The following is an 18,572-nucleotide window of genomic DNA, read 5'->3' on the forward strand; positions in this document are numbered from 1 at the left end:
ATATCAAAGTCAAACCCAATATGTCCTCAATGAAGGGAAAGTAACAAATATTCAGCTCTACACAGATCAAAAACAATAAGCATTATTTAACCTTAAAAAACTATAAAATTCAAAGTGGTTTGCCCTCACTTTCATAACCAGTCAGAAACAAGAAATGCATATTATACCTGTCTGAAATATTTCATCAAGTCTTTCTGCCACCTTCTGTGGGAGGCCTGCCTCTATCAGTGTCTTGTAGTGTTCTGTGTGAGTTACACTGGAAGTATCCATTGGTTCTTCCTCTTCTTTTAACTGTACCGCATTACCATTCACCTGATTAGCCATTTTATTATGCTGCTGGAAAAAATTCAGGAGCTATATTACATTAAGCCAGAAATAACTAGTTTGTAGGACAATGCATGATTTATCTAAACTAATTTGTACACATGCTGCTAATAACCTCTATCCAAAATAATAGTTTATGCCTTTTGTGATGTATCTGACCTAAATTTGCAATAATAATCCTGTAAAACTATAGAAAATGTACATGAAAGCATTAGATCTTTAAGGATCTTCATGTACACCAAGTTAAATAAAGGCTTAAATTTACTGAAGGTAGAATCGCTGATTAACAAAAGCAGCTGTTGTGTCCTGGTGAGCAGATCAACAAATCACCACAAAGTCCTAAAAGCCCCTCAGCTCTCAATTCTTAAACAGTTTTTAGAAGTTTGGATTAAAAACAGAATAAACACCCACAGACCACTTAATCAAGATTTAAAGACTTCAAATTTTCCTAGCTCTGCTTCAAATACCATATTGGGGTGAAATAAGTCCCTGTTGTCTCTAGTTCAACATGCTGATTGGTGGCTTGGGTTTTCTCCACCTCACTTACACAAAAAAAAGCACAACTTTCACATTAATTTTTGTTCTAAGATTAATTTGCTAATCCCATTCACAGATTTAAAAGAAAAAATGACCAAGTTTAAAAGCTAAACAATTGTTTTAAGTCCACATAAAAATAAGTGAGCTACAATTGAGGTTGCTTTATTTAAAAAAAAAAAGTCATGAATACATACTGAATTTTTCGTATCACCAAAGATGCAAAAACATATTGATGAATGGACAACTAAATTCTTCCAAATAATTTCAACACTACCTAATTAGGATAAATTTCAGATTTCTCAGATTAACCTACCAAAAATCATTTTGTATGTTCAGCCTGTGTGTAATGCTGAAATGGACCAACTCCCTGAAGAGAGTGTAAAATAAAACCACGCAAAGGGCAGTCTCCATACTACCTCAAAAGCCAGGAATCAAAGTGCATTTGTCTATGGCAAAATTATAATGTGATGAAGATAATAGGCAGCAGAAAAAAGACACTGCAACACACACTGAAACAAAAGACATGAAGGTGGACCTCAGGAAATGCCTATGATTCTTGAAGAAACTCAAGATACCCAATCAGCTACAAAGAAAATACAAGTCTCTTCAAAAGCACCAAGACAACATAAGATAACCACACTTTCAGACTGCTTATCAAACACTGTGCAAAGGCACCAGGTGCAGTTTTCTGGCTTAAGACAACTTTTCATTTTAAAATCCACTGATACTTAATTGAAGTTGGTGGAAAAGGGAGGAAGACCAAGAGGAGGAGGAGGAGGTAATAGAAAGGACGAAGAAGAAAAGAAAATGTAGAAATGTTACTCTGAAAATCAGATAAATAATATGATTTCTCAGGATCACAAAACCTTAAGACTTGATAGCCCTCTAACGTCTGTATAAACCCAGATTGTTAAACTTTAGGTGGATAAATCTTTCTCAAGGTAAGTCTCAAATTCTGATGAATGAGCAAAAATGGAAACATTTAAGCCTGGCACACTCTGATCAAGAAACTATTATGTGAGATGAATATATTTACTAATTAATACAACTTAATCCTAGAAAGATGTATCCTAAAATCCAAAAACTCTTTGTGGACATAAAAGTTTTTCCATGCCCACCCACCCCAAAATACTACCTTTAAGATCATCAGAACTCACAAAGTTCTTAGTATCACAAGACCCTCACAGCATTGCACCTGGGAATACCATTAGTTACAGACAAGAGGCAAATTTTTAACAGAAAAGTTCAATGAACATCTGTTTAAGGTGTGGGGTATTTTATGTGTAAAGCAAAAGACAAGTTGTGTATTTACTACAAGACAGAAAAGTTTGTGACTACCAATTGATTGCAAAGGCTCTACAAGCTGATATTGAAATTGGTTAATCCCCCAAAAAAACTGTGTAAACTTTTTACAAAAAACATAAAATAATTAGATTCCAGAAAATAAAACCTTCAGATCAAGGGGGGGGGGAGGACACCTCTCTTCAAGTCGAATACAAAGTGCTCATTTGAAAGACTTTTATGTTATATGAGACCATTTAAAACTCATGTCAATTCAACACAATGCCACACAGCCAAACCATATTTCTGGATGCAGCAAATATACTAAGGTGACTGTAGTCACTTGACCTAAACATTTTTGCAAAAAGGAGATATTTACATAAGATTTTAAAAGGGCCGCTGGGAGATTTGGGAAGTCAGTACTGCCTCCTCCCTGACTTTTTCTGAACATCTCTGTGCAAATCGTTAAAGAGACGGGTTTTAAAAGAACCAACGAAATGAAAACTAACGGTCATCTCATGGCTCACGAGTGTCAAGCCCTTAGCCTACGACTGACTCAGGAGACATGAATCCAGCCTCTTGAGGACAGCAAAAATCTAACAGGTCGTGCGAAAGGCCTGAACCTTTCAAGAACCCCCTGGCTTTGACTTTTGGATTCGGGCAATACGGTTACCACCGTATAAGAAAAAGAATCGCTCTTCCAATTTGGTGCGCCTGTGCCATCCTCAGGCTCGCGCTTGCAGGCGCCGCTCGCAGCCTAAGTTTCGTGGCCTCTATAGTCATTTTTTCCTTCAAATCTCGGTCGCAGCATGCAGCACGGGGGAGGGGGCGGCTTCCCACTTACATCGGCCTTTCGCCCTCTGCTCACACAAAAGTTTTCTCCCGGCTCGGGTCACCCTGCGATCTGCACCCGCCCTCTGCCCACCCCACCCCGCAGCCCGACCCGACTACCGACACATCCCACTGGCTGCCCGGCCGGCCGACGCCGGGGCCCAGCAGCTCCGGCAGAGCGAAGCGACCGGGCCGGGCCGCATGCAGCCGCGGGCGGAGGCGGGAAAAGTGCGGCGGGGCCGGCAGGCCGCGCGGAGGGCAGCGGGCGGGCCGCGCGGAGGGCCGGGCACTGGAGGGGCGGGGGAGGCTGAGCGAGGGCGCGGAGGCGCCGCCGCAGGGCTAGGCCCACGGCTGCGCGGCCCGACGAGGCCGAAGCCGCCCCCAGCCCATCCCCACCCCCACCCCCGGGCCGCGGAGCGCAAATCAAACTGGGGACCAGGCGCCCAGCCTGGGCCGGGCCGAGTCGGGTCGGATCGGGGCTCCCGGCCCCTCCCCCCACGGGCCGGCGCGAGACTCACCAGGGCAGTGCGGGGGTCGGCGGCCGGGCCCGTGAGAACCGGCGCGAGGCGCTTTGAAAACGACTAGAAATGGCGCGCGCGCCACCCCCTCCCCCCCCTCATGGACAGAGACGCGATCCCGGCAGCACGCGGGGTTTCCCGGAACTGCTTCCAGGGACTCCGAGCAGCTGGGCAATCATCTCGCAAGGCACCCTGACAGACAGCTCAGATGACCAATAGTACCGAGGGAAAGCGGCCCACGCCGGACGGCTCCAAAACCAATCGGTGCATCCGTCAGCTGAGCCAATGAGGATACTCAGCGCCACTGACTGGGGCGCCTCCGGGGCGGGGGCAGGCACACAAAGGGGTCTGTGGTGGGGGCTCCTGGTAGTGGGGAGGCTGTAGGGCACCAGGCCCTGGGTGGCCGAGACTCCTCCCTCTTCGTCTGCAGCCGCTACGAGGCCGAAAACCTAGAGGCGGAGAATCCAGGCCTCGCGCCGCGTGGCCGCCTCCGGAGCCCCGCCCCCTGCGGTCCGTACCGGGCCGCTCCGCCATGGCGCTCCCGCCCAGGTGCCGGTGCGTCTTCGCCCCGGAATCCTCCCTAGCTCCGCAGACACGCCCATCGCCACGCGTTGGGTCCCCTCTCTAGGTCACCCATTTGGCTCTCATTAGAATACGATTTACATGTCATATATACTTTTTATTCTGTAGAGTTTTGCATAGGAAAGCATCCCTTGGAACCATCCGAGAACCGCCTCTTTCCCTCCCTGGCTCCTTTGCGCACATCGCTGGTGGCAGCACAGACTGAGGGAAATCGCTAAAGTGGGCATGACTCAAGAGAAATGTGTGTCACAAATTATAAAGCAGGAACCTTTCTCCCACAGGGCTGGGAGCCAGTTAACATCCATAAAGTGGATGGGGTACGTGGAGCAGCAGGTCCATCAATGAAGCCAAAAGAGCCATCCAGGCAAGGAAATCTTCCAAGGGAGATTAACTACCGTTATACCTAAACCTATTTCTCATCTTTTCCCCCTGATTTGTTCCTTGTCCTCGCCTTAGTCCTAACCTAACTCATCCCTCAGAAACCCAGCTCACTACCCTAATGTGGGTTTACCTCCTAATCCTAACTTCACCTGTTCACCCCTATTAAGGAGTTGAGGAGGTTAAGTGGTCGGTAGAATTTCCAGATGCACTTGAGCACATTAAGTCTCTCAGATCCCAGAAACCAAAATTTAATTAGTGCTTTCTTACTGCTGTAGTTTGAATGAGTACTCCAGTTGTACTGGAGTCCAGGGGAACGTTTACTGCAGTGTTGGGCGATGGGGGCTATAGAAGGTAATTAGGTCTTCTGGATTAATGCTGATTATAAAAAGGCTTGAGGTTGTGAGTTTGCTCTCTTGCTTCTTTGGCTCTGACTCTGCCCTTCCATCATGGGATGACACCTAGGAAGACCCTTACCAGCTTCTGCACTTTAATTTTGGATTTCCCAGCTTCCAGAACTATGGGAAATTAATATCCATTCTTTATAAATTTCCGAGTCTCAGGTATTCTGTCATAGCAATAGAAAACAGGCTAAGTCATTTACTGTGCACCCAGGTCGGATCTCTGGGTGGACTGTTTTTGTATTATGGGGTGTAAACATTATAGAAATGCTGGGGGTGGGATGTAGCTTAGTTTTAGAGCTATGCTTAGCATGGAAGAACACCTGTGCTAGATTCTGTAATTAAAACAATTCTATCACCCAGACAGGGATAGTATTTCAAATAGTCTGTCATATAGTTCTCCTAAGTAGATTCCATCCTTTCAGACCATATAGCTTGATTTTTTAATTTGGGCAGTATGGTCACCAAAAAAAAAAAAAAAAAAAAAAAAACATGGACATTCATAAATTGAATATTCCATAAATATTCATTGCATTCCTTCTGCATACAAATTATTGTGTTAAGAACAGGGATAATTAAACGAACAAAACATGATCCCTGTCTTCTTAAGAGTTTATATTCTAGCTGATAAGGTAGAACAAATACAAATAATAAAAATAGGCTGGTAAGAAGAGCTCCAGCTATATCCCTGCTCTTTAAATTAGATAGCACAGGCTGGGCATGGTGGCACATGCCAGTAATCCCAGCTACTGGGGAGGCTGAGATAGGAGGATCATAAGCCTAGGCAACTTAGTGAGACCCCATATCAAGTAAAAAATAAAAAGGACTGAAAGTAGCTCAGGGGTAAAAACTCTGGGTTCAATTCCCAAATCCCAAGTACAAAAGAGAGAGAGAGAGAGAGAAAGAAATAAAGAAAAAGGGGTAACCGTGCAGCCAGGATCTCCCACAACCCTTCACTGTCAGACCAAGTCTGTGGTTTGAGCTGGTAAAATTAATGAATATGCGTTTGTTTCTTAGAACAGTTATCGGGCACCAGAATATTCATATTGAAGGTTTGACATTTAGTATCGACTACCTGAAGGAACAGAGAATTGTTTTAAAATCACCAAACCTTCTTACAGGATCCTTCAACTCATCTTTGCCTTGTTTGTCCCTTTCCTCATACTGAAAGAAACGGTCAACCTATTCCAGACTCCAAACAGGATTACATACATCAACTCAGCCTCTTCAAAATGCCTTAACTTAGCTAACCTGGAGGTTTGAACTTGCAGTCACAGCTACTTGGGAGACTGAGGCAGGAGGACCAGGATCTCTTGAGGTCAGAAGTTTGAGATCAGCCTGCACCACATAGCAAGACCCTGCCTGACCACTAGCCACTAACAGGGATAAATCATCAGAGGCACAGTTCAAGGCACAAGCAGAGCTATGGGTGTAGAACAAGTGCTTAGCTTGTGTAAGGCCCTGAGTTCAATCCACAGCACCAGCAACAAAAAACAAAGGCACATGCAAGGTCTGGAAATAAAGGAGGTAGAAGAGAGATGAATGAACACATAGAAAATGAAAGAAATACCCTTATGTTAGCAGAAAGAGCATCGAAGACCAACCCATGCTGAACTGTAGGTGCTAAGAGCCCTCTACCCAACTGTACTTGAACAGTTCTGCCTTGAGTTTTCTCATTGTCAAGTAGAACTATTTATTTTCTTTGTCTAACTTTAATAATATTTATTATTTTAAGGAAGTTTCCCAAACTGTGGTGCTACGTCTGGAGATGTGGCTCAGTGGTAAAGAGGCTGTCTAGCACGCCTGAGACCCTGGGCTCTTTGATCCGTCTCACAAAAACAAAACAACAAAATGGTGGTGCTCCAACCAAGACTGACTAGAGCTGAAGGCTTGCTGTCTTTCATTTATACCTCCTAAGGTTATGCATCTTTTAAAAAAAGATTCACCTACCTGTAATCCCAGCTACTTGGGAGGATCAAACAAGAGGATTCTAAGTTTGTCTTAAAGCACTTGCAGAGCTTAAAGCAGATAAGATCTTGCAGCATACTTGCTTTATCATCATTGTAGCTTATTTTCTTTCTTTTTTTTTTTTTTTTTGGTACCAGGGATTGAACTCAGGGGCACTCAACCACTGAGCCACATCCCCAGACCTTTTTATTTTTTATCTGGAGACAGGGGCTTGGTAAATTGCTGAAGTTGGCTTTAAACTTGCAATCCTCCTGCCTCAGCCTCCCAAGACACTGGGATTTCAGGTGTGCACCACCCCACCTGGCATGGTTTTTTCTTTTGAAGATTATCCTTGAGCCGGCCTATAAATTCCCTTCAAGTTCTCAGATTCATCAAAGCCATTTTAAAATGGAAAGAAAGTATATTTCGATCTTAGTACCACACCTTTGTAGATAATAATGACCATTTATTGAGCTCCTATTATGTGCTGAATGTTTTAGATATGCTACTGCTGACCTTAGGTGGAACCTGAAACCTTAGTAATACTATCCCATTTTATTGAGGAAACAAGACTTGGAGAGGTTGAAATATTTGCTCAGAGCCACACCACACTGACCTAAGACTCAAATACAAACCTGTGTAACTCCAATGTTATTTCAATAAACTGCTTTCAATCAGAGTCCCAGTGTTGGTAGGCTTGTAGAGGTATATATTTTTATCAGCCAAAAAAATCATGATAAAGCTGGGTACAAAAGCAGCTACCTGTAATCCCAGCTACTTGGGAGGCTCAAGCAAGAGGATCCTAAGTTTGTCTTGCCAGCCTGGGCAACTCAATGAGACCCTGTCTCAAAAAAATAAAAAGGGCCAGGCACATTGATGCACGCCTGTAACCCCAGCGGTTCTGGAGGCTGAGGCATGAGAATCACGAGTTCCATGTCAGCCTCAGCAGTTTAGTGAGGCCCTAAGCAACTCAGTGAGACCCTACTTCTAAATAAAATACCAAAAAAAGGAGGGGGGCTGGATATGTGGCTCAGTGATTAAGTGCCACTGAATTCAATCCCTGGTACTGATAAATAAATAAATAAATAGGACAGGTGATGCAGTTTAGTGGTAGAGCAACCCCTGGCTTCAATCCCCAGTATCACCAAAACTATTCAATTAAATGGAAAATTTCAGAAATAAATAATTCACAAGTTTTAAATAAATTTTATTACAGTGTAATTGTTCTTTTATTATAGTTGTTATTGTTAATCTCTTACTGTGTCTAATTTATAAGTTAAGCTTTATGATAGATATGTATGCATAGAAAAAAAAACATGTAGGGTCCAGTACTATCCATGGTTTCAGGGATGCACTGGGCATCTTGGAACATAGCCTCCATGAATAAAGGGGATTCTATCTGAAATTAACAAAATTGTTTTCATAAGGTTATAAGGTTTCAACTCTGGAAGAGCAACTCTTTGGGGTAGGTTTGTTAGAATAGAAATTTTTCATAAGATCATAGAGATGTCATGATCTTCATTAAAACTTGTTAAGCACTTAGCACATTATCTCATTTAATGCTCAGGATTTATGAGGCAAGTACCAAGAGGTATCATCTCCCTTCTGTATGTGAAACTAAGGCTCAAGCCAGAGCTGAGACCCAAACTCTGGTGTAACTCCAGATTTTGTTCTCTTCATTATCATGCTACTGGCCAGAAAAGATTAATCAAAACCAGTAAAGTTAGGGCTGGGACTGTAGCTCAGAGGCAGAGCTCTTGCCTAGCACGTGTGAGGCACTGGGTTTGATCCTTGTCACCACATAAAAATAAATAAAGGCATTTAAAAAAAACAGTAAGATTAAACCTTCCTCATTTTAAACCTTCCTGTTTCCAAACCTGCTGCTTGTCGTCTGGTTTCTGAAATTCTTTTTGTTCTTAATTTGTTTTTATGAGTTTTCTTCTTGGATTCTGTTGAGGGACCATGGGAAAAACAGAAAAAGAAGATGGAAAAGTGAGCTCGCCTTTTCAACTTTCTACTTCCTCAAACTCAAAAAGCAGAAATAAACTCTTAAGGCCCAGTTAGAAGAGACAAATCCAATTTAAGAACATTCTCCATTCCGCAGCGGTGCCATTCCCTGGCAGATCATCACCAGGACCTCGGTGCACCCAGCCAATGAACTGAATTCTGCAGCCGTTTTAAAAGGAGGGGACCAGGAGGCAGTGGTAGATGTCACCTAAGTTCCAGAAATCACACCCTAGGAGATGGTTGTACATGACTCCACTGAGTTCTAATGTGTGTGTGGGTAGTACTGGAATGGAAACCAGGGACACTTTACCACAGCTACAGCCCGTGCCCTTCTCATTTTTTATTTTGAGGCAGGTCTTGATAAGTTGCTGAGGCTGGTCTGGAATTTGGGATTATCCTGCCTCCTCCTGCTAGCATTATAAGAGTACAGCACAGCACTGTGCCTAGCTTAAAGTCTGGTAGAGTTCCATGGTAAGTATTATCACCCATATTCAAATATACAAGTTAAACATACAGTTCCACAAATCGGATTCTACAGGGATTATGAGTCTGTTTCCAAAATCAGTGTGGTGCCACAGAGTGATTATAGCATTCAGTATAACTTTCATGTTTTGGAAATTCAATAAAACATTCAATAAAACATTAATATTTTATAAATAGACTGCATATATAGCTAAGTTCTCATTACCCTTTAGTTAAAATACTCATTAGAAGTAGGAGTGTGTGCTATCTAATCATCATTAGAATCACCGTGATAGCTTATACTCAGTTTTCCCACTTACAGAGAGTTTCAAACCCCAGATCTCACTGGACATCTGCTGCAACTGGACATGAAACGTGGAGCATCGTTCACCCTGTGACCCCTCTCTTGGTTCTTCTCGGGGTTCCACAGGACCTCCTTCTAGGTCCTCGCCTCTGCCATTCATTGTCTGCTGGTATCTCCAGAATTCCATCCTTCCATACGATTCTCACACTCTATCAGGTCATTTCATTCCTCTACATGATTTTCACTCCTACTACCATTTCCATACTAGCTATTTCCATTTCTCTTTTTCTTCTTCTCCTTCTTCTTCTTCACCAGGCATTGAACCCAGGGGCGTTTAATCATTGAGCCACATCCCCAACCCTTTTTATATTTTATTTGGAGACAGGGTCTCACTAAATTGCTTACAGCCTCGCTAAGTTGCTGAGGCTGGCTTTGAACTTTCACTCCTCCTGCCTCAGCCTCCCAAGTTGCTGGGATTACAGAGGTGCACCACCCACCGGGCTCCCATTTCTCTATGGCAGCATCACTTCATGTCCTGAGCTCTGGACTCCTAGTTTGAAATGCCTGCTGGGCATATGAATACCTGATTGAATTAGTCTCTAAATGTCTCATCTGCCCCACTCAACCTACTCACTGAGCTCCATCCCCTCTGCCTGCCTGGTGACGGCCTCCACCGTGCCATCTGCCGCAGGACCTTTCCATTTGCTCTTCAGTACATTAAGTGCTTAGAATGTTTTCCCCAGGTATCCCGGCAACTCATTTGGAAAGCCGTTCAGATGGTACCTTTTTAAAAAAATCATTATTATTTTTTTTTTTTGCAGTGTTGCAGATAAAATCCAGGGCCTCATGCATACTAGACAAGCACTCTACAACAGTTACACCCCAGCCAAAATGGCACCTCTTTCTATGATCACCTTCTCTAAAAATAGTCCCCATTCACTCCCCTTACTTTATTATTTTTGTATTACCAGGAATCGAACCAAGGGGCTTGTGCACGCCAGGTGAGTGCTGTACAACTGAGCCACTTTCCCAGTTATTTACAGACAGGGTCTCGCTAAGTTGCAGAGGCTGAGCTTGAACTTGTGATCCTCCTGCCTCAGCCTCCTGAGTAGCTGGGATCACTGGTGAGAGCCACGTGCCCTGTCCCCTGTTCTTCTTCATTGCACTAGTTGCCACCCGACCTGGTGTATGTCACTATTGTCCAGCTCCTCCACCATCACACATCTCAACACAGGCAGACTCTTGGTCTTGTCCAGTTTTATGCAGGAACAGAAGTTGGTACTCAACAGATTTTTGTTGAATGGCTCAGCTGTGGTCTTTATCCCCATCCCACTCTTCTTTGTGTGTTCCGATTCCACCAATAGCTACTTATCTATCCAACAAATCACTCACCTCGGAAATCTGAATTTCACAGGTCCTTATTCTTTTATGTCGGGGGTGGGTAGGAGGGGTCCCGGGGATGAAACACAGGGCTTTGTGCACGCTAGGCAAGTGCTCTGCCACAGAACTACCTCCAGCCGCGTCTTATTCTTCATCATAAATCACTCATGGAGGTGTTTGCTAGTTAACCTGCGACCTGAACTGAAGTAAGAGTAGAAAGGGAGGCCTGCCCACCTCTCCCGTTTTGATTCTGTGCCATTCTAGGAGGGTCCTTGTGTCCACATGTGGCAATCCCTGCAAGCCCCAGGGGTACACACAGGCAGCTTGATCTGCACTCAAGAGAATGAACCTGAGGAAGAGTCTTGGAAGTAGGCTGTTTGTTTAAGCAAAGAATTCCAAGCTCTTCTACACTTGGAGTTTGTGATCAGAAGAAGTGGGGAGGAGGATCCCTGCATGGGCATGTTCCAGTGGCCCCCTGGAAAAGGTAGAGCTAGGAGAGGGTCACACCAGGGCTTTCTAAAGAGAGTGGCCCAAGTCGGGCATGGCAGTGCACACCTGAAATCCCAGCCTCTCAGGAGGCTGAGGCCAGTTCAAAGCCAGCCTCAGCAACTTAGCAAGGCACTAAGCAACTTAGTGAGACCCTGACTTAAAATAAAACATAAATGGGGGGATGAGGCTCAGTGGTTAAGTGCCCCTGGGTTCAACCTCTGATACCAAAAAGAGAGGCAGGGGAGGATGTGTTCAAATGGAATGAAGTCCAGAAAATTTGCTTTTCCCCTCGCTTCCCAGAAAACAGAAGATGGAAGTTACATGCTTCAAGAGCTATCAGTGTGGAAATTTAAAAAAAAACTTGGATAAAAATTCTATCAGAACACTACTTTTCATTAAAAATTGTTGGTTCTTTGGAAGATACTATTAAGAGAATGAAGAGTTTCTCAAAAGACTGTAAATGGAACCCATATGACCCAGCTATACCACTCGTTGGTATTTATCCTCAAGACTTAAAGTCAGCAGATCATAGTAATACATGCATATCTATGTTTTTAGCAGCATGACTTACAATAGCCAAATTGTGGAACCAACCAGGTGTCTGCCACAGATGATTGGCTAAAGAAAATGTGGTATATAAACAGAATGAGGTTTTAATTCAGCCATAAAGAAGAATAAAATTATGTCATTTGCAGGAAATGGACAAAACATTATGTTAAGCAAAGTAAGCCCGATTCAGAAAGTCAAGGTTCATGTTTCCTTTCATATGTAGAAGCCAGAGAGAACAAAGGGGGGAAAGGGGACAGGGTTTGTGAAAATAGAAGGGAGACCATTAGATAGGGGATGGGGGAGGGGGATGAGGAGACTGGGGAATGAAACTGACTAAATTATATTGTCATATTGAGTCAAGTACAAATATGTAGCAGTGAATTCTACTACTATGTATAATTATAATGCACCAATAAAAAACTACTGTGAGATTTAAAAAAATAAAAAGGGAAGAAAGGAGAATGAAGCCAGGCATGGTGGCACACACCTGTAATACCAGCAGCTTGGGAGGCTGAAGCAGGAGGATTGTAAATTCAAGGTCAGCCTCAGCAACATAGTGGGCTCTAAGCAGCTTAGTAAGATCCTGTCTCAAAATAAAACATAAAAAGGGCTGAGAATGTGGCTCAGTGCTTATTAAGCACCTCTGGATTCAATCCCCAGCTGCAAAAAGAAAAGACAGAAATATTTGCAAATCATTTACCTATTAAAGGATTTGTGTCCAAGAAAAGACAGTCTTTTAAACAAATGATGCTAAGAGAACTGGGTATCCCTATATGTAGAAAAATGAAACTCGATTCCTATTTCTCACCCTGCACAAAAGTCAAATCTAAGTGGATCAAAAACCCAGGAATTAGAGCAAAAACTTTGCAACTTCTAGAAGAAAACAAAGTCAACACTGCAACCTGTAGGCACAAACATTAACTTCCTCAATAAGACTCCTAAAGTTCAAGAAATAAAACCAAGAACCAATAAGTGGGATGGCATCAAATCAAGAAGTTTCTGCACAGCAAACAATTAAGAACATGAAGAGAGAGCCTATAGAATGGAAGAAAATCTTTGTCCCTACTCTACCAACAGAGGATTAATATCCAGAATACAAAAAGAACTCGAAAAATTTAACAACAACAAAACAAATAACCCAATCAGTAAGAAAATGAATTAAACAGACATTTCTCAAAAGAAATACAAATGACCAGAATGAGACGGACATTATTACCCTCTAAACATGTATGATTACACTACCGGTGTGACTCTGAACCATGTTCAGCCAGAGGAATAAGCTGTGCTCCATTTGTGTACAAAGTGTCCAAATGCATTCTATTGTCATGTATAATTAATTGGAACAAAAAAATTACAAATGACAAACAAATATATAAAAAAAAATGTTCAACATCCTTAGCAATCAGGGAAATGTGAATCAGAACTACACTGAGATTTCATCTCACTCCAGTTAGAATGGCAGCCGTCAATCATACAAACAATAGTAAATGTTGGCAAGAATGAGGGGGAAAAGGAACACTTATATGTTGTTGGTTGAGCAGCCAATTAGCACAACTGCCATGGAAATCAGTATGGAGCTTCCTCAAAACTAGAAATGGTGGGGTACAGTGGTACACACCTATAATCCCTGCAACGTGGGAGGCTGAGGCAGGAGGATCACAAGTTTGAGGCCATCCTGGGTAACTTAGCAAGACCCTCTCTCAAAATAAAAAATAAAAAGATCTAGGGATGTAGCTCAATGGTAAAAGCTCTGCTGGTTCAATCCCACCCCCGCAAGAAAAAAATAACACTAGAAATGAAAGTACCATGTGACCCAACCATTCCACTCCTTGGTATTTATTCAAAAGAACTACAATCAGCATTCTGCAGCAAAACATGCATATCAATGTTTATAGCAGTGCAATTCACAATAGTTAAGTTATGGAACCAGCCTAGGTGTTCATCAGCAGAAGGATGAAGAAAGAAAATGTGTATAGATACGTGATGGAGTTATGGTCAGCTATAAAAAAGAATAAACTTATGTCATTTGCTGGTAAATGGATGGAACTGGAAAACATCATACCAAGTGAAATAAGCCAGACTCAGAAGAGTCAAACGTTTTCTCTCGTATGTGGATGCTAGAGATAAAAAAAAGAACAAAAAAAGATCCCATGACAATAGAATGGAGAACAGCAGAGGAAGGGGATCAGATCAAGGAAGAGACAGAAGGGAAGGAAAGGGGAAGTACTGGGGAATGACATCAACCAAATTATGTTATGTGCACGTAAACCATGAATCCCACTTTTATGAAAAATCACCATGTACCAATTTAAAAAATAAACAGTAAACAGTAAAAGAAGGAACTTGGGGAAGGAAGATATGCTGGGAAATGAAATAAAGCAAATTAAATAGTGTACATGTGCAAATATATCACAATAAATCCCATCATGTATAATTATAATGCACCAATAAAACAAATTTTTAGAGGATTTGTGTCCAAAAATATAAAGAACCCTCAAAACTCAATAAAAATAACAAATGATCCAAAACTTCCATTAGATTCATAAAGGAATTCGAATCCTCCCCAAATATTATTAATCACCTGTTTATATACTAGACTTGGAGAATTCAGATTAGCCAAATGCCAGACTGAACACTGGGAGCTTAGAATCCTGCCCAAGCTCCTTGAATTGGGAACCCGCCATGCAACATGGGTCAGAGTTATAGAGAAAGCCTATTCCTAGATAGGCTTTGGAAGGTCAGTGACAATGACTCATCATTATTAATACAGGAGCAGTCAGGTGTGCACCTGTCCTTGTCCAAGCTTTAAGGGAAGGACTTGATGGGTCACATAACCTCTTCCTCTTGCATAAAGTCCCACCAGATGCACCAATGACGGAACTTTTATAGTTCTTTCATGAGTAGCTTGGGTTGGTGATAAATCAGAAATAATCACCAGCCCTACTAAAAGGGAGAGAGAGAATGAATGAATGAAGGTGTATATTTTCTTCTCTTATTTATTCACAAAATACTTGTTGCCTACCTACTCCAGGTCAAACATCGGCTAGAGGCTGAAGGTACATTAGTGATCAAGACACAGTAACTTCTTCAAGGGTATTACAGGTTAGTAGAGAAGACAAAAAAAGTAAACAGGTAATTACAAAACAGGGATACAATACTTTGGGATAAACCCAAGAAAAATACTTCAGGAACACCTGATCTGGTCTTGTGGAATCAGGAAAGGTCTGCTAGAAAAAAACCAGGTTGGAGACCTGATGAATGGGAAGGAGCTGGCCTGAAGGAGGATGGACAGACAGGCAGCTGGGTGCTGCAAGGGCAGGAAAGTGGGGGAGAACTGAGGTGGGGAGCCAGGTCTTGGACAAACTCCTCATAAATCACACCAAAGGAGCTTTGGTGTTTGCTGTGGGCAATGGCAAGCACAAGATGATTTTATTTTTAAGTTCTTGTTTTTTTGCAGTGCTGGAGATTAAACCCAGGACTTCCAGCTGGCAAGTGCTCTACCACTGAGCTACACCCACCCCTCCCCCTTCTTTGTGTGCTGGGGATTGAACCAGGGGTACTTTGCCACTGAACTACATTCCCAGTCCTTTTTGAGACAGAATTACTAAATTGTTTAGGCTGGCCTTGAACTTGTGATCCTCCTGTCTCAGCCTCCAGATGCACCACACCTGACCTCTACCCTTTTTAAATCTCCTTCATCCCACCCTCAGTGCTGGAGATGGAATTTAGGGGCTTGAGAGGGTTTTACACAGAAGAGTGGCATAAAGGCATTTGTCCTTCAGAAAGATCATTAGAGCTCCAGTAAGAGAGAGGAGACAGGGATCAAACTAGAGGGGACTCATTAGGAGGTCGTTTCAGCAAGCAAGATGTGGCCCCAGTGACAGCCTGTGTAGTTGCTAATATTCTGAGTCCCATTATCTCATTTAAATCTTTGAACTCAGTGAAGTAGATATAATAGATACAATTTCCTATTTATGGATGGGGAATTCAAGGACCAGAAAAGCTAAGTAATTGCCCAAAGTCACTTGGTAAGTGGTGGCAGTAGAGAAGAGTCGACAGATTTGTATGGACAGGACTGGATGGCTAATGACGCCGCTGATATTCATTACTGATTTGGGGAGAAAGGCTAAAGGCAGGAGTTAAGGAAATATGCAAGGGCCTAGCTTGGTAACTAGGCAATGACTGAGTTAGGAACTACAGGAGGAGCTAGGAGTGGGGGGAGAAAGCAGCAAATTTGAGTTTGGGGTTTGATTGCAGCTGTGAAATTCAAGGTGAGCTGGGTGCAGTGCAAACACCTGTGATCCCAGCAACTCGGGAGGCTGAGGCAGGAGGATCGCAAGTACAAAGCCAGCCTCAGCAGTTTAGCAAGGCACTAAGCAATTCAGTGAGACCCTGTTTCAAAATAAAATATAAAAAGGGCTGGGGATGTGCTCAGTGGTTAAGCACCTCTGGGTTCAAGTCCCAGTACCAAAAAAAAAAAAAAAAAAAAAAGAAAGAAAAGAATAAAATTTACTCCTTGCTAATGATCTTAAGTCTTTCTTATCTTGAAGCCTCCTACAGATGAACAAGGCCCAAGTCTATCACAGAAGTGGGTGCTAACAACCCCCTCCATGGGAACTCCTTTGTGGGCAACACTAACTTCTGAAACACTAGGAAGTCACTTAGCAAATAATCATCCGTGCACTCAAGGTGCCCTAATGACCTGAAAACAGCTCTAACCTACCTCTAGCCCCCTAGAGGACTGTTTATAGAGAAGGAAATGTGCTTTGGTAACAATGACCAAATATTAACATATCAAATACCCTTAGAGGGGAGGCCTTGAGTCACACTTCAGGAAAACTGATATTTTCCTTTAACTTTTTGTTGTTGTTCTTATGGTGCTGGGGATTAGAACCCAGGGCCTTGTGCAGGTGAGGCAAGCACTCTACCAACTGAGTTATATCCCCAACCCAGCTTTTTTATTTGTACTTTTTAATTTTTTAAATTTTTCTTCGTTGTAGATGGGCACAATACCTTTACGTTATTTGTTTATTTTTATGTGGTGCTGAGGATGGAACCCGGTGCCTCTCGCATGCCAGGTAAGCCTCCACCACGGAGCTACGACCGCAGCCCACCCCCTTTTTTTAGGTATACGTGGCAGTAGTGTATTTTGGCCTATTGTACACACATGGAGTGTGACTTCCCATGGGTGTGTTTGTACGTGATTCCTTTAACTTTCCTTTCTGGCAATCAAAAATGGCGACCATGCAGAAAGGAGAAGCAGGTTTTGCTTTGTTTTTGGCGCTGGGGATTGAACCTAGGACCTTGTGCCTGCTTAGCACACACTCAAGCACTGAGCTATATCCCTCCCTCTCCCACTTTATTTAATGAGATGGGGTTTTGCTGTATTGCCCAGGCTGGCCTCCAACACCCGGGCTCAAGCCGTTCTCCAGCTTCAACCTCCCAAATAGCTAGGATGACAGGTTCCCACCACTGTGCCTATCGACAAGTAAGTTTTTAAAAACATTTTGATAAAATTTGTTCTGTTTTCCAATTCTTGGTTATAGGGTTGATTAATTCCTTTTTTTTTTTTTTTTTCCCGTATTTGTATTCTGCCCCTATCTTGCCTAGACTGGCCCTCCACTTAAAAAGAAAGATTTCATAAGAGAAAATGACTTGTAATGTTAAAGTTGTGGCCACACCCTAGTAATACATAGTCACTGCCTTGGGCACACTTGCTCCAGTGTTGTGAAGAGACAACCTTCGTGTCCATGAGAGAACATCGCTCTGGGAACCCAGTCCTAGCTCAGCAGAGATTGTGTTAGTCTCCTTAATGCATACCCCCAAAATGTCTCCTGAGAGCAACAAGACCTTCTCCCATTTTTCCTTTTTGATGTTTTTCCTTTTCCTTCAAAGTTAATGAATCATCCATACCAACTACTTCCATGTCGCTTTTGCCACCTGCATAACCTTCGCAGGAAACAGGTTTCCCTTCACAGGTTTTATGCACCTTCTCAAGATATGGCAACATTTAGAGAGCTCAAGACACTACACCCCCGGCTCCCCAACAAGAACATCTGTACAGAGGGTCTGCACACAAAATCATCAATGTCAAGATGGTCATGCCCAATTTTAATGAATCTGATGAAAAGCCCATACGTGCATCCATGCCAAATTATTGAAATAATCCTCAGCTGTTTTGATTTTTAAAATTGTACTTTTAATTATAGAATATTGTTAGGATAATACAGATGTCAATCAACACTAGGATAACTGTGACCAATACCGTAAGGAAAATGCTCTACAGACTTACTTGCTCATTCACTCTCCACATCCACAGAAAACAGGCACAGGGTGTTCATGTGCAGAAGCAGCCAGGGACTTGAGAGCAGAAGCCAGGCAAACACCATTAGCCAAGAGGGTCTGATGCAGGACTTCTACACCCAGTTCAGCACAGCAAAGGGCAGCAATCGGCAGAAAGAGGAGACGGGGCCATGTGGCCCTTGCCCATTTAACTTCCCCACTGGAGCACACGTGTGGAGAGACGGGTGGGCACTCAGAGCTTTTCTTGAGCCCTTCACCTCTAAGAAGCCAAAGGTGGCA

General features: G+C 42.9%; 1 protein-coding gene and 1 long non-coding RNA gene across 4 annotated transcripts in view; both read right to left on the reverse strand.

Annotated features, from left to right (window-relative positions):
* The window catches only part of HNRNPR (heterogeneous nuclear ribonucleoprotein R), a 33,536-nt gene extending 29,888 nt beyond the window's left edge, over positions 1 to 3,648 (reverse strand). The window contains exons 1-2 of one of the 3 annotated variants that reach the window (XM_079113056.1): positions 3,492 to 3,647; positions 168 to 333 (exon numbers count right to left, since the gene is read on the reverse strand). In XM_079113056.1, the coding sequence (XP_078969182.1) occupies positions 168 to 324 (157 nt within the window). In that variant the 5' untranslated portion in view covers positions 325 to 333; positions 3,492 to 3,647. Of the gene's footprint in view, positions 1 to 167; positions 337 to 3,491 lie in introns of all 3 variants that reach the window. The other 2 variants (XM_079113055.1, XM_079113057.1) reach the window with 2 other exon arrangements.
* Positions 3,649 to 13,810: 10,162 nt separating this feature from the next.
* Positions 13,811 to 18,571, reverse strand: LOC306660134. Its single transcript, XR_013763553.1, has 2 exons — positions 17,464 to 18,571; positions 13,811 to 16,436 (listed from the first exon to the last, which is right to left on the reverse strand). It is a non-coding gene; the product is annotated as an uncharacterized lncRNA (long non-coding RNA).
* Between the last annotated feature and the right edge of the window lies 1 nt (position 18,572).

Source organism: Sciurus vulgaris, assembly GCF_902686455.1.
Source record: "Sciurus vulgaris genome assembly, chromosome: 1".
Taxonomy (NCBI): Eukaryota; Metazoa; Chordata; class Mammalia; order Rodentia; family Sciuridae; genus Sciurus; species Sciurus vulgaris.